At 33.7% G+C, this 15868-nt stretch overlaps 1 protein-coding gene across 2 annotated transcripts; it reads right to left on the reverse strand.

Moving 5' to 3' along the window:
- Nucleotides 1–1400: 1400 nt before the first annotated feature.
- Nucleotides 1401–15834, reverse strand: LOC111063508 (TLC domain-containing protein 5). 2 transcript variants are annotated; one of them, XM_039429251.1, is made up of 5 exons: nucleotides 15703–15834; nucleotides 9188–9504; nucleotides 5829–5981; nucleotides 2264–2634; nucleotides 1401–2142 (listed from the first exon to the last, which is right to left on the reverse strand). In XM_039429251.1, the coding sequence occupies exons 2-4, from the start codon at nucleotides 9411–9413 to the stop codon at nucleotides 2267–2269; spliced, it is 747 nt and encodes a 248-aa protein (XP_039285185.1). In that variant the 5' UTR covers nucleotides 9414–9504; nucleotides 15703–15834; the 3' UTR covers nucleotides 1401–2142; nucleotides 2264–2266. The 2 variants fall into 2 exon arrangements, with proteins under 2 accessions (XP_039285185.1, XP_039285184.1); XM_039429250.1 differs by lacking the exon at nucleotides 1401–2142 and having other exon boundaries at nucleotides 2193–2634.
- Between the last annotated feature and the right edge of the window lie 34 nt (nucleotides 15835–15868).

The following is a 15868-nucleotide window of genomic DNA, read 5'->3' on the forward strand; positions in this document are numbered from 1 at the left end:
CCGTCCTTATAGATTCTATTAGATTGAACATAACTTATCACACACATGATGAACATATGTGTTTGTCAAGTTCCGTTCAATCTAATAGAATCTATAAGGCGGAAAAATAAACATTTTGTTAATAACTTTGGTGTAAACGCAGCTTTAATTGCAACAGACTAAAGTTTCTTGGAAGAATAGAGGTTTGTATGGAAGTAAGGAATATTATAGTATGAAAATATACTATCTCTTTGGTTGGACATAATAGCCTACATGCCGTACGTAGAAAGACGTAGATAAATAATGGATAGTTGAATATCGATAAATATATAGATATATTATTCATAGATAAATAATATGAAAGAGAATTATACAAAAATACTAAATATAGCATAAAGCATATAATACTAGACTTTGGCATTAAAATAATACTGGAATTTTCCCATAATAATTAATAACAGTACAATAATATTTTCCCATGTTGGGTAAGAGAGATCTCTTGATGAAAAAATAAACATTCTCCTCCATAGCTCTTCATCTTTACATAAATAAATATATAAAGCTGGGTTTACACCAAAGTTATTAACAAAATGTTAATAACTTAATCCTCATGGACTCTATTAGATTGAATGGAACTTGACAAACACATATGTTCATCATGTGTATGATACGATGTGTTCAACCTAATAGAATCTAAAAGGATCAAATTATTAACATTTTGTTATTAACTTTGGTGTAAACGCAGCTTAAATGATTTCCTTAAAGTACATCATGAATTGGAAAAAGTACATTTACATCAATAAATATATAAATGATTTCCATAAAGAACATCATGAATTAGAAAAAGTATTCATGTATTTTCCCTAAAGCCAATAATAACTTTGGAATGACATTAAAATTCTGCAGTTTCCTCAAGGTGGAGAAAGGAATTTCTTAATGAAAATACTCTTATATAAATACACATCACTCCTCGAAACATATTAAGGATAAATATAGATAAATAATATGAAAGAGAATTATACAAAAATACTAAATATAGCACTAGACTTTGGCATTAAAATAATACTGAAATTTCCCATATTGGGTAAGAGATTTCTTGATGAAAAAATACACATTCTCCTTCATAACTGTTATCTTTACATCAATAAATATATGAGTGATTTACATAAAGTACATTATGAGCTGAAAAAGGTGTTTCTCATGTATTTTTTTTAACGCCAGTCATAAACTTTGGAATGAAATCAATTCTGCAGTTTCATCAAAGTGAAGAAATTAATTTATTAATGAAAATACTCGTATATGGAGTACACATTACTCCTCGGAAAGTATTAAGGATAAATAATTGACATGAAGTCATTAAGTGGACTTTACATAAATTGCACTATTCATGAGTGGGAAAATCAATATAGTTATTGCAATATATATTGTTCAATAATATTGTATGTCTATGGGCTGCTTTAAATTTATTCATAATGAGTGATCGATTCATATTCTGCCAAACTTAACACTTTCTTTCAATACAATTACTTTTAATTAATTGGTACACAACAATAACCTCGAAAACAAATCCCATCTGAAAACAAATCTATAGCTATAAATCTATTCATAATGAGTGATCGATCAATATTCTGCCAAACTTAACACTTACTTTCAACACAATTACTTTCAATTAATTGGCACACAAAAATAACCTCGAAATCAAATCCCAGCTGAAGACAATTCTATAGCTTTAAAGCCGCGTTTACACCAAAGTTATTAACAAAATGTTAATAACTTAGTCCTTATAGATTCTATTAGATTGAACGGAACTTGACAAACACATATGTTCATCATGTGTATGATAAGTTATGTTCAATCTAATAGAATCTATAAGGATCAAGTTATTAACATTTTGTTAATAACTTTGGTGTAAAAGCAGCTTCAATCTATTCATAATGAGAGATCGATTCATATTCTGCAACTTAACATTTACTTTCAATACAATTACTTTTAATTAATTGGCACACAACAATAACCTCATAAACAAATCCCAACTGAAAACAAATCTATAGCTTTGAATCTATTCATAATGAGTGATCGATTAATATTCTGCCAAACTTAATACTTACTTCTAATTAATTGGCACACAAAAATAACCTCAAAAACAAATCTCAGCTGGAAACAGATCTATAGTTTTGAATCTATTCATAATGAGAGATCAATTAATATTCTGCTCAACTTGATACTTACTTTTAATTAATTGGCACACAACAATAACCTCAAAAACAAATCCCAACTGAAAACAAAATCAATCATCTTTAATGTCAGGTTCGCAAATGATGGGATGACAATGCGTGCCGGACCTGTCAATGTACTTTCTCTTGACAAACTCGAATATATGATACAGGAAAGTGATGGAGATGAGGAAGAGGGCACCCGTGCAGGTCTTCACCTGCCATGGCACCTTGTTGGAAGTGATCATAGTGTAGGTGAGCCGAGACCCGTAGACGAGTCGCATCGCAACGAACATGACTATGAAGACGACCTCGACCAGCGTGTGGATGGGTGTTCGGTTGTAGCCAGCTGTGCGCAGGAACCAGCGAGCCTGCAGCAGGGGATTGGTCACCTCCATACTGCCCAGGCCGGCCACTGCTTCTGCGCCTGACAAACCCATAGCTGCAAGCATCAATCAGTGCTACATTATAAATAGATAAAAAATAAATGAATAGATAAATAAATAAATTATGATTACTCTAAAACTAGCTGCAATCATCAATCATCAATCAGTGCTACATTATAACAGAATAAATTCATGAATAAATAGATACATTATTATTACTCTCAAATATTAATGGAGCACCGACATCCCCAGAGATGCGAAGCACAGAGTGACCCAGAATATCGGGAACTTTTAAAATCGCCATAGACAAGTAGTTTTGTGAACAGTAGACCTCGCGCTCAGTAAGTTACATTTTCAAGATGTTCGATGTTTTTGAACGGGTAGTATTATAGTCCACTAGACAGCTGATTTATGATCAATAATTCTATAGTCTGATTTCTACTCTAATATTGGCGTATAAAGGAGGCTCCTTTTTCCTTTTATATTATCCTTCAAATGCAAAATTTCCAAAAACCTTGTATATACGTCGACGCGCAATTTAAAAAGGAACATACCTGTCAAATTTCATGAAAATCTATTACCGCGTTTCGCTGTAAATGCGCAACATATGAACATTTAAACATTAAGAGAAATGCCAAACCGTCGACTTGAATCTTAGACCTCACTTCGCTCGGTCAATAATACTACCCGTTCAAAAACATCGAACATCTTGAAAATGTATCTTTCCATCAACGTTGCAGCCAGACCTAATAACAGCGCTCACACTCACATTCCGGGACGACACGTCACGGTACGATAGGACAGAAAGCTCTATGTTTATTTAGGATTTTTTCTAGACATTTTAAATTGATAAATTATTTATTATTTTTTGAGAAAACATAGAAACAGGTCAATGTAACTTACTGAGCGCGAGTTCTACTGTTCACAGACCTACTAGTTACTCTAATATTGGCGTATGAAGGCGGCTCCTTTTTCCATCTATATTATCCTCGAAATGCAAAATTTCCAAAAACCTTGTATATACGTCGACGCGTAATTAAAAAAGGGACATACCTGTCAAATTTCATGAAAATCTATTACCGTGTTTCGCTGTAAATGCGCAACATATAAACATTTAAACATTAAGAGAAATGCACAACCGTCGACTTGAATCTTAGACCTCACTTCGCTCGGTCAAGCAAATAATTACAAAATATAACAGTGTTATGGATTACATGATTATTCTCCCTGCATGAATGATTTGTCCGTGTGCAGGGAGGAGTCGCAAATTATCACACATAAAGAAAAACACTAACAATAATAAAATAAATTACAAGCTATGAATAATAACGAAGTTTATTACAATGATAAGTATTGAAACTTAAGATAGAAAAAATAAAAGTTTCAGATCGTAATGTATTCTACAAGTCATCATTCTAGTGTCAAAACTTGATCAACATATCTTAACACTCTCTGGCTGTGAAATATGATATTAGCATATTGTAATGATATTTCATTCAACAGAATTTATTTAATACTAGTTAGTAGGTAACCCGTGCTCCGCAAGGGTCTAATTAGAATCTTGACAAACTGAAACTCAACGTACTGAAATCTTGGAGAATTTGAAATAGGCCTATAACCATCCTCGGTAAATTAAGAATCTATATACAAAATTTCAAGTTAGTCAGTCCAGTAGTTCAGACGTGATGATGTGTAATTCGTGAATTTCCTATCCCGTACGTCTATAAGACAATTATTTCCTTAATTATAGTAGAGATAACATTTTAGTTCCAAATTGTATTGATTTTATGAAAATTCAAAATTATTTTAAATTTTATTACATAGTATCACTAGTACACTTTTATCATTATTGATGACACGATTGGTTTTAGAAAAGTGTATTAATTATTATTTATTTAACTTTCTGACTGCTAGTCGTTTATTTTCTAATAGCAAATTCTGATAGAATAAATATAATTATACCTATTTTAATTATTTCTTTTACAATTTTTGTGTTTTATTTTTATTTTTTAGTATTTACATTTGTTTTGAGAATGTTTTTTTGAATAATAATTTTAACCTCCATAATTTCAATATTTATATACATGCAAGCTAATTCTTTTTGTAAAAACAATTTTTCTCTTAAAAAGAAGTTTTCTCTCTTTATCTTTCAGATATCTGACTGCTAGTCCTTTTTTTCTTATAGCAAAAAGTGATTTATTAATAAGCAGTTCGTGATGGAAAACAACATTGAAGAATATCTTTTATGCTGGATACCTTGGATCTTAAAAAATAATTTGAGGAAAAATATTTGGGGAAAATACATATATTCCTATTTAAGTTGTATTGTAACTAACTACTGGCACTCTAGACTAGGAGTTACGAGTTACAGTTACAAGAAAATCTTCCTGACAGATTTTCATCTTCAAAACAATATTATAATCATTTCATAATCAAATATCTTGAGATTTCAAAAAATCCGATTTCAACAAGTTGACAACTATCCTATACTATTAAACGAGCAACTTCTGTTTATATGTTTGGATGTTTAGATATTTATATGTTTGTATTTCACCGGATCTCGAAAACGGCTCCAACGATTCTCACGCAGTTCAGAACCTAGTAGGTTTATGATATAAAGATTCGATTGCACTAGGTCTCATCCCTGAGAAAACTCGCTGAAGGACAAGGATAATTATTATTCATCCTTGGAAAAACATCTGATAATTATATTTCGTCGTCTGTTAGTTATGGAAGTGAGTGTATAATAGTTCATGTGAGTGGGACTGTGTCAAAATTATGACTCAGCTGTTAAACTTTTGTAATGATTCAATCAGGTACTTAGTGCAGGTTGCAAAAAAAGCCGGGCTATTTTCAATCCTGATTGATTCCAGTAGATCCATCTTTTTGAAATGGTCTTCTCTGATTTGGTTCACGTGAAGTTAATCAGGATTAAAATTTAACCGGCTTTTGTGCAACTGGGCCTTTGTGAGGGAAATTTTTGCATTCCTCTGGGAATTAATCTCAATTTACTGTTTAGATGGAACATTTCTGTATGAATTTTATTATAATTTCTTATTCCGTAATAAATTTTTTATGCTTTTGTAGGCCGATTGTTATTAGAACAGTTATTAGATTGTTATTAGATTGTTATAAGAACAGTTATGTATGAATGTTATTAATTTCTTCTTTCGTAATGAATTTTTTATGCTTTTGTACTCCAGAGCGAAGCTCGGTCCCCGATATTTTGAATTAAGTAGTAGGTAGTTACCTAGGATGCAGCCAAGCGAGATGATGCTGGCCACATGATGTAGAAGCATGATAATAGGCTCCGTCTGATAATAAAGACACCAACACAGGTCATACACAAAGTAGCTCAGGCTGGATAACATTGTGAATATTTGCAGCCAAGTATTCGACTCCCCTGCAACAGATACAAAAGAACTGAGAATAAATACATAAAAACTGTAACGTATTTTTTCTTTAGGGCTACTTTTAATATAAATAAAAATATAAATCTGAGTAGATAGATAATTAAAGAATTTATTTTTCACTTCAAAAAACAATACAAAATAAAATCAAATACAATTTCATTCGTCACCAATGAATACAATAGTTCTTAATAATCCGAAAATTCTTAGGCATAGCCGAAGCCGTCAGCCGGAGTTTATAAATCTGAGTACCCATTTAAATTATTTCGTCATGACATGTTTCGGCTACTAATGCCATTTTCAAACACTAAACTGTAACGAATATAGTAAACAAATGACAGAGACAGAATACAGATACAATTTTAGAGATTTTCCATGCACTAGCTATTTGTTTCCCTGGATCAAATACATAACATTTAAAAATAATTACTGTACATGAAAACTGTAACGTATATAGTACAAATGGCAGTAACAGAATACAATTACATTAGAACGGTTTTTACTTTCCTTGCCCTATTACCATAGGTAAGGAAAGTATTGCTTTCCGAAAAAAATTAAGGTACCCCAATTTCTAAATTACTATACGTTTCAAGGTCCCCTGAGTCCAAAAAACTGGTTTTTGGGTATTGGTCTGTATGTGTGTGTGTGTATGAGTGTATGTGCGTCTGTGTACATGATATCTCATCTCCCAATTAACGGAATGACTTGAAATTTGGAACTTAAGGTCCTTTCACTATAAGGATCCGACTCGAACAATTTCGATCAAATGCAATTCAAGATGGCGGCTAAAATGGCGAAAATGTTGTCAAAAACAGGGTTTTTCGTGATTTTCTCGGAAACGGCTCTAACGATTTGATCAAATTCATACCTAAAATAGTCATCGATAAGCTCTATCAACTGCCACAAGTCCCATATCTGTAAAAATTTCAGGAGCTCCGCCCCATCAATGCAGATAGATTCCCAATTATCAGGCTTCAGATACAATTGAAACAAAAAAATCAAGTGGAGTAGATTGAGCATGAAAATCTCTACAATTAATGTTCAGTAACATTTTCACCTAAAATTGAAAATAAGCTTTAAATTCGAGTAAATGTGATTATTCAATTGCAAATTATTGTTGATTCTATTAAATCATTCACTATAAAGAGATAGCAGACCTCATGTGTGTCTCCAGCGCTATTGCCCTGTCACCAGCTGACTCAAATCTTTGAATAGTAGACTTGAGAAGCGCGGGAACACTAGCGTCAGGTGATCAATTTTCATAACGGCAAGGAAAGTTGTGTGAGTGCGCCACACCAGATTTTTTATACAGTAGTCTATTAATATGTTCCATGAAATTGAAGGATAAAAAATTGTCTAAAATCATAAGTTAGTACAAGACTATTGTGGGATGAGATAAATACTAATTTTTCTTAAAAAGTCTAGTGCTCTAACAAGTTTATCATTGTGGAACAAATTACTCATATCCAATTTCTATTCATTATCCCGTATTTCCAAGGAAGCAATCGGCGGAGAAATTTGTGAATAGATTTAAAAATAATAATTGAAGATAACCTTAAGAAATGTAATTTTTGCTTCTTAAAAAAAGAAAAATCCTTTTCTAGAGGTCAGATACTGTATTTGAACAAATATTCATAAGTATAGACAATTTTTGAACTGTAAGCCAATTTCAATTAGGCTATTGCGATTCTGATACCAAGGTGATTGAAAGAAAAAAGTGATTCTATTCCACAGTTCAATTACCAATAGATGGGTGGACAATATTTGTCACCTTTTGTTGATATTAGTGTGGATAAGTTTTACAATATAGTAAAGTATGAATCTACTCCATAATTATTTATCTCTTATGAAACATACTTCGGTGAGCCTGCAACACATAGCATTTTCCAAAATAGATTTCTTTTTGTTTTACATAAATATGCATCTAGAAATCTTGACAACGTAGAGACTAAACAATCAACATTCAAACTATTGTTCATATTGAGAGTAGTTAAGGCAATCTTCGGATTTTCAATTTACTCATTGTTATTCTAAATTCTCTACACCCACTAGAATTAATTAATTTGACTCGATTATGAATACAAACGGTATCAGCACAAACAATAATGTCATCCACAGCTCATGTCAATGTATTATCACTTTGAAGTTTATTTTTATGATTCTAATTCCTTCTGAAATAAGTGATTATTATTAAACGAAAATCCAAAGTTAAATGCTGTAAACCACCCCAAAGACTTCTGCTAATGTAAACATTGCCTTTAACAGTATTCCGACAAAGCCTTCAAAACCTTGTCTTACAGTGCCCACTATACTCACTTTCTGATTTCCTCCAGCTGCCAGTAGAGTATCATTTTTTGGAAACCATACGTAATAGTACCATAGAGAAACAATAGTGTAAGTAGATATCCCATGGTATAGGGCGTTTATGTCGCAACTTTTACTGTTATCTTAAGCGGATTACTGTTGATTATTGTCGAATTTTACTGTTTTGTTGGGGTGAGAGTGTATGAACGGCACAATATGAGAGACTACCAGTGTCACACAGCTTCACGGGAAAGAATTACATGAACTATCGGCTTGAGATAACAGTAAAAGCTGCGACATAAACGCCCTATACCATGGCATATCTACTTATGCTATTGTTTCTCTATGATAGTACTCCGTAGTCTCTGAATTCATATTTTTATGTGTATATTTAAATGATTTATTATGTACGTTGGAATTTTTGCTCTTGATATTATTGACAAATATGGAGGAAACCTTAGATAGAGGTTTCCAATAGCATTGTTTGTGTCCTGAAGGAATAAAACTTTTATTCTATTAGAATGTATTTACAATGTATAATTTTAATTTGACGTTTCCGATAGCATTGTTTGTATGCACTAAAGGAATAAATATCATTCTTATTCTTATTTACAGCAGGGTTAACAGCTAGATGAAAATTCGATGAGACCTATTAATCAAAAATTATTTGCCAGCCCGGGATTTAAACACTTTGTAATTTTGTTTAATAGTAGTAAATTATTCATCGATTGGCATTTGAATAAATGCAATTTCTCACCAATAAAGTAAGCTTTACTAGAAGGAACTGTCCTTCAAAATGAAAATATCTAAATAAATCGTTCAATTTCGATTTTATTATAATCTTGAGCTTATAGCTTAGCTATTATGATATTTTATAAAATAAATAATACGCTACCTTCACCTCCATCCAGTGGATTGGGTCCTTGCTTTAGACACAGGAGACAAAGTATTGTCATGGAGATTGCATGAATGCAAGCCACTATTCTGCTCGAAAATTCTGTACATTTATGTGAGAACATTCTTCTCGTCGCAAAATACAATGCAAACCAAACTAATGATCCAATTATTGACAAAAATATGAGTGGAATAAGACTCAATGGGTTTGGCATTGTTTCCTGCATTTTTGAAGCTTGGACTGAATTCAATTCTCTCTCTCGGACTCAATATTTAGAATATACCAAATAAGAGCAGTAGTGGAGTGTACAGGTTCCCCTGAAATTAAAAACACGTGGTTAGTATTAATGACACACAAACACGTTATGAAGCGATTAGGAAAGGTTAGTTGACCGAGCGAAGTGAGTTCTAAGATTCAAGTCGACGGTTTGGCATTTCTCTTAGGGCCGGTTTCCGAGCTCGGGATTTAGCTAAGTCCTAGACTTTAAACAGCTGGAGTCAGAAAATTGGCTTTCCAAAACGGGGCGTAGTTGCAGTTTTTATAACAGTAGTCGCAGTTTTTATTTTCTCATTTCTATAATTGGAAACGTTTTTCCTTGACAAAATTAGACATTCTCAAATAATTCGAAATAGCTGAAACTTTACACTATTTTTTCTTTATTTTATTTTGCGTTCAATTTTCTAGTTTTTCGAAGTTTAATTCAAACGTGACTTTGACAATGACTGCGACTACGCTCCGTTTTGGAAAGCCAATTTTCTGACTCCAGCTGTTTAAAGTCTAGGAATTAGCTAAATCCCGAGCTCGGATAACGGCTCTAAATGTTTAAATGTTTCTATGTTGCGCATTTACGGAGAAACGCGGTAATAGATTTTCATGAAATTTGACAGGTATGTTCCTTTTTTAATTGCGCGTCGACGTATATACAAGGTTTTTGGAAATTTTGCATTTCAAGGATAATATAAAAGAAAAAGGAGCCTCCTTCATACACCAATATTAGAGTAAAAATCAGACTATAGAATTATAAATCAGCTGACAAGACGTGATTACACAGATGTGTGGAGAAGCCAGTCTATTGCTGTATTTCCATAAGGTCTATAGTTTCAATCAGCTACTTGTGGATGAGAATACTGCGTGAGGTCTACTGTTCACAGACCTACTAGTTAGATAAATTCCTTCTATTTACACTTTACAATATCAATCAAAAGTGATGTGAGCGAAATTGAGGCAATAAGAGCCCCCTCTTCCACTTAAACACGATTATAGTGAGGTCCTTGTAATAATGACAGTATTTGGTTAACATTGGTGTTGCTATCCTTGTCTATCATTTGACAAAGCAGATAGCACTATCCTTGTCTACTATTCAACAAAGCAGGTAGTACTATCTCTGTCTATCATTCGACAAAGCAGATAGTACTATCCTTATTTATATCTTTTCTGTATAGGGCTACTTCTAATATAAATAGAAAGAAAAATAAAAATCACACAGTGATTCATAATTCAGAAAGGATACTGAGATTTTTATTTTTCTTTCTATTTATAGTACTATCCTTGTCTATCATTCGACAAAGCAGATAGTACTATCCTTTCTATCATTCGACAAAGCAGATAGTACTATCCTTGTCTATCATTCGACAAAGCAGATAGCACTATCCTTGTCTATCATTCGACAAAGCAGATAGTACTATCATTCGTCAAAGCAGACAGTATTATCCTTATCTATCATTCGACAAAGCAGATAGCACTATCCTTGTCTATCATTCGACAAAGCAGGTAGCACTATCCTTGTCTATCACTCGACAAAGCAGATAGCACTATCCTTGTCTATCATTTGACAAAGCAGATAGCACTATCCTTGTCTATCATTCAACAAAGCAGGTAGCACCATCCTTGTCTATCATCCGACAAAGCAGATGGGATTATCCTTGTCTATAATTCGACAAAGCAGATAGCACTATCCTTGTCTATCATTTGACAAAGCAGATAGCACTATCCTTGTCTATCATTCAACAAAGCAGGTAGCACCATCCTTGTCTATCATCCGACAAAGCAGATGGGATTATCCTTGTCTATAATTCGACAAAGCAGATAGCACTATCCTTGTCTATCATTCGACTAGGCAGATAGCACTATCCTTGTAACTATTCGACAAAGCAGATAGCACTATCGTTTCCTCTCCCAAATTTAGATAAATCTGAAAAGGGTCCAGTCTTGTAGTTCTTCACATATTGAATGAAAAAGACTAGGAAATTGTCAAAAACCACAGATTTATTGATAAGATATTCTTAGATAAGATAAACTTATCAGAGATTGACAATGGTGTAATAACCGAAACCGGTCTTTCTAAGTATCAATAAATCTATGGTTTTTGACTATTTCTTAGTCTTTTCCATTCAATATGAATCATTACCACAATATCAACTTCTCAACTACACAAAAAGTTCTTCACATATATTCATGAGCCATGCTTTTGCGAGCAAATCTTGGAAGGTTCAACACAAGAAGTGACTTCCATGGTCACAACACCATAAGTGGAGGTCTTATTATAGATGTGCCGTTTAACAAAAGCCCGTGATGAATTTCCTGCATTGGCCTTGCGGATCTTCAATAAACTGCCAGAGGATTTGAATAGGTTGAAAGCACAGGTATTCAACACGTGAAAAATATATCGTTTCAAATAATTAGAAAGATAATAAGAACTGTAAACTTAAGGCAGCATCACAGGCATGCTGGAGACAGAAAGGTATACTACCGTCAGACTGAACTCATGTCGGATGCATGGAGTGGAAGATTCATGCTCATGAAGCAAGATACAGGAGCAAGGTTGAACCAAGCAGCTCATCTCAGAGTTGCTAGCATGGTAAGTTACAACATGAAGATGATTGATTGATTGAGTACTTTATAGAATAGAATATATACTGGCTTAATACACTTATATACAATAGCTTACAATACAGCAAAATTACATATGAATTGACATAATATAGATTAAGAAAATAATTATTGAACTGTATATTATATGAAAAAAGCAATTTGCAATAACTATAGATAATTATATTGTTATGCATCTACATAAATTGGCGGAGCTTTGGACATATCAATGTCCATTCTTCGGAAAGAATATTAAAAATATCCTTCCCACTAACATTCTACATATGATTGGGAGACTGGGAGAGGACAACTGCTGGTATTTTGGGAAGGCAGATATCGCGGGGAACACCTTCTGGAGAGACCCTAGAGACTAGGACTGAAGAGATATTGAACCTCAGATTCCACACTCTATTATGAGGACAATATAAGAGAGCCAATCTGGAAAGAGTACAGTCATAGAGAAAATATAGCATTAGAAGATATCCCAGCAGCGGTCGTTTATGTTCCAAAATTCAAGCTGATTTTTGTTAACTCAAGTCGACTACTGTCTAAAGGTGCGTACAGATATACGCGCCGCGAACATGAGCAATTCACTTTTAATCATCTGACTATAACTGTATTTTTACAGAAACGGTAAGATACAGATATAAAAAGCTTGGCATCAGCTGATTAAAAGTGAATTGCTCATGTTCGCGGTGCTGCATCAGCTGATGCCAAGCTTTTTATATCTGTATCTTACCGTTTCTGTAAAAATACAGATATAGTCAGCTGATTAAAAGTGAATTGCTCATGTTCGCGGCGCGTATATCTGTACGCACCTTTATATTACTGTTTTGTTGGAGTGAGAGTGTAAGAACGGCACAGTATGAGAGACTGCCAACGTCATATAGCTTTTAATAAAACGAACTTCTAGAATTTTCGGCTTGAGTTAACAGGGAAATTTGGAACATAAACGTCCTATATCATGGGATGTCTTCTTGTGGTATTTTTTCACTATGGTCTCACTCATTTAATTCTGGTTATACTGAAATAATCTTTACTTTATAATGTGATACTGTGAACAAAATAGTATAATCTCTTCTGCTCACAAAAGGCAGGCAAGCAGAAGACAGCAAAGGAATAAGCCAGATAATCAGTAGGACACATTGTTTAGGCTTAAGCGGCCCATAGACGAACAACTTAGTTGGCAACCTAGTTGCCAACTTGCTGTGTTGGAGTAGATGTTGTACGTCTGTGGGCAGGTTGGCGGTTGTAGCAACCGGTCGTTCCAACGGTTGGTGTGAGATCAAATAGTTTTGATTTTCTGTAAGCGGAGCTTGATGTTGGCAACCATGTTGGAGCATCTGTGGGGAAGTTGACAACACAGTTCACAACCTCAGTATTTGAAAAGTGTCGTAGTACTCAGGAGGTACTTTAATATAATTAAAAGCATTTTTTAGGCCTTATTTCACAATAAACAAAAACTAGGTTTGGAAGGCAGTTGGGTTATTTAGAGGCAGTTATCTAGTAGGATGATTTTAAAATGGTTCTGTTATATAATTATTCATGGTTTAGAATCTACTGTTGCTCAAATCCAGGTTATTTCATGAAATCAGGCCTTTTCACTTATCATAGTAATAGTAATGCTTTGCTCCTCTCATCTCTCCACTTATTATTCATCACCGAAAAAACAATTTCCACAAATGCTGAAGTGGCAGGGATAGAGAGTAAATATGAAACCACTTTATACAAATTCTTGAACTCATCAGCATCACAAGCACTGAAAAAATGTAACCAATATTTAGTTAAAATTTGAGTCTCCGCCACTCTACTAACCTAAAATGTTTTGATTCCCTCGTACTTTCTTATATAGAACTTTATTGAGCAAAATAAAGTATTTTTGCGTACCTTATATTGCTTACAAAGTATAAAGTACAAGACCTCCAAATAAAGTTCAATACTTTATTATATAGTACGGGTGGCAACCCTAATAGTAAGCCAGGGAGCAGAATCTCAAAACACAATACAATTTGCTTGTATGATGAGTAACAATTATTAGTCTTGACTGAAATAAAATGAGAAATTTTTATTGAGCTTATACAATTTCTTGTTTAATAAGTAGCCTACCTATTCCTTCAACTTCTTAAGTGAAGACGGTTAATCGTTCTTGTTCTTCTATTAAATGTTGTTCTCCTATAAAACCTTTAAATTTTTATGTAAACAGTAAATCTTTAATGTAACACTTTTTCATAAGCCTGTTATAAAGCATAGACCTGTTAAAAAATGGAATATATAGGCTACTCTAAACTTAAATGTTGGATTATACATAAGCCTTCTTATTTATAACCAGGTTATATTATGTAAAAGCCTTATTTATTCACAACCAGGTTCGTCACATAGTTAGTATAGTTCAATAGAGATCGCTCATTTTCTGTAAATGTTGAGTTTAAACGCTACAGCAGCAGAGCTGATCGGGAAATGAAGTTGGCAAAAGCATGTTGACCGTCTGTGGGAGACAGTGGCCAACCAAGTTGTTCGTCTATGTTACACTACAGACCCTTTATGATAGGGCTGACTATACTATGTAATTATGTAACTAGGCTATGTAACTACTCTCCTGAGAAGTGGAGTCCAGGTAGCAAGTCAGGTGTGCACATATAGAAAACATGTAAGCATGTTTACCCCCTAAACACAAACACACAAAGAGAAATGCTCTACTGTTGAAGATCCATTACCAGGAGAGGTATATTGAATGCAAAAGCTCAGGATTGTGTTCCTCTTCTGTTTATGAAGTAAGATTTGGTTTTAGTGGGTAGAAGGCACAGCTCTACTATGTTTTCAATCCCCACATATCCATACATCGTAGGTCACTGTATAAAATTCTTAGATCAAGGCTATTAAGCTGGAGCAGAAAAATTAACATTTATAGGACAGTGGTGATGTATCCTTGTGAAACATGAGTGTTGACAAGTTGTGATAAGATGCTGTTGAATCGATGGGAGAGGATGAACCTAAGAAGAATTTATGGGCCGCAGTGCTAGAGACTGATAGGTGGCGACTAAGAAAAAATGATCAGCTCTAAAATCTGTAGGTGAGCAACCAGCATTATTATAGAAGTTAGAAGAGCTAGATTTTGTTGGTTGTGCCATGTGAAACGGATGCCGGAAACCCGTACATCACGTATGTCTCTGTATCAGCAACCAGGGGGACAAAGAAAACGAGGCCGACCACGCAAGAGATGGTTTTGGACGACGTGGAGGCAGACCTTCAATCCTTGGGCGTAAGAAGGTGGAGACAGCAAGCACAGAACAGAGATTCATGGAAAAGGCTTGTAGAGGAGGCCAAGGCTCTTCAAGGGCCGTAGGGCCAATAAGTAGTAGATCACTGTCGAATCTGTAAACAGGTATTATCCTTTCCCTCATGACAAAAAAGGCTTGAAACAGCACTGAAAAGGTTTTATTTTGATATTTAAGATTCAAGTTTTGATAAGAAAGGAAAATTACTTACGGTAAAAATTATACCATCAAAAAACAATAAAATTCAAGTTTACAATATTTTTGAGAATCGTAAGTCTATAAATTATCTTATTTTTTACAATTATTGTGCTAACTAAAAATAATTATAATAAAGTTTATTGTACATCTAAAGTGACTGAAAAACATACTCACTCAAAATCTTTAAAGTATTTTATTATGGATCATGACAAATAAGTTACATTGTACAGATGAATCACATCTAAAAATCTATACTAGAATATTTTGAAAATGTGTTCTATGCAAAACGCTTGCATCGTCTGCTACAAGCTTGCAGATGATTGGCTACTCGAAAACAGCT

This window comes from Nilaparvata lugens, chromosome 5 (genome assembly GCF_014356525.2).
Source record: "Nilaparvata lugens isolate BPH chromosome 5, ASM1435652v1, whole genome shotgun sequence".
Taxonomy (NCBI): Eukaryota; Metazoa; Arthropoda; class Insecta; order Hemiptera; family Delphacidae; genus Nilaparvata; species Nilaparvata lugens.

What these genes read in the sequence shown, in the direction of transcription:
- LOC111063508 (XM_039429251.1), bottom strand. Translation starts at nt 9,413, where the DNA reads ATGCAGGAAACAATGCCAAACCCATTGAGTCTTATTCCACTCATATTT. An exon ending in TCCACTGGATGGAGGTGAAG is followed by an intron (nt 5,982 to 9,187) that starts GTAGCGTATTAT and finishes TATCTGTTGCAG; the next exon opens with GGGAGTCGAATACTTGGCTG. An exon ending in CTCGCTTGGCTGCATCCTAG is followed by an intron (nt 2,635 to 5,828) that starts GTAACTACCTAC and finishes TGATGCTTGCAG; the next exon opens with CTATGGGTTTGTCAGGCGCA.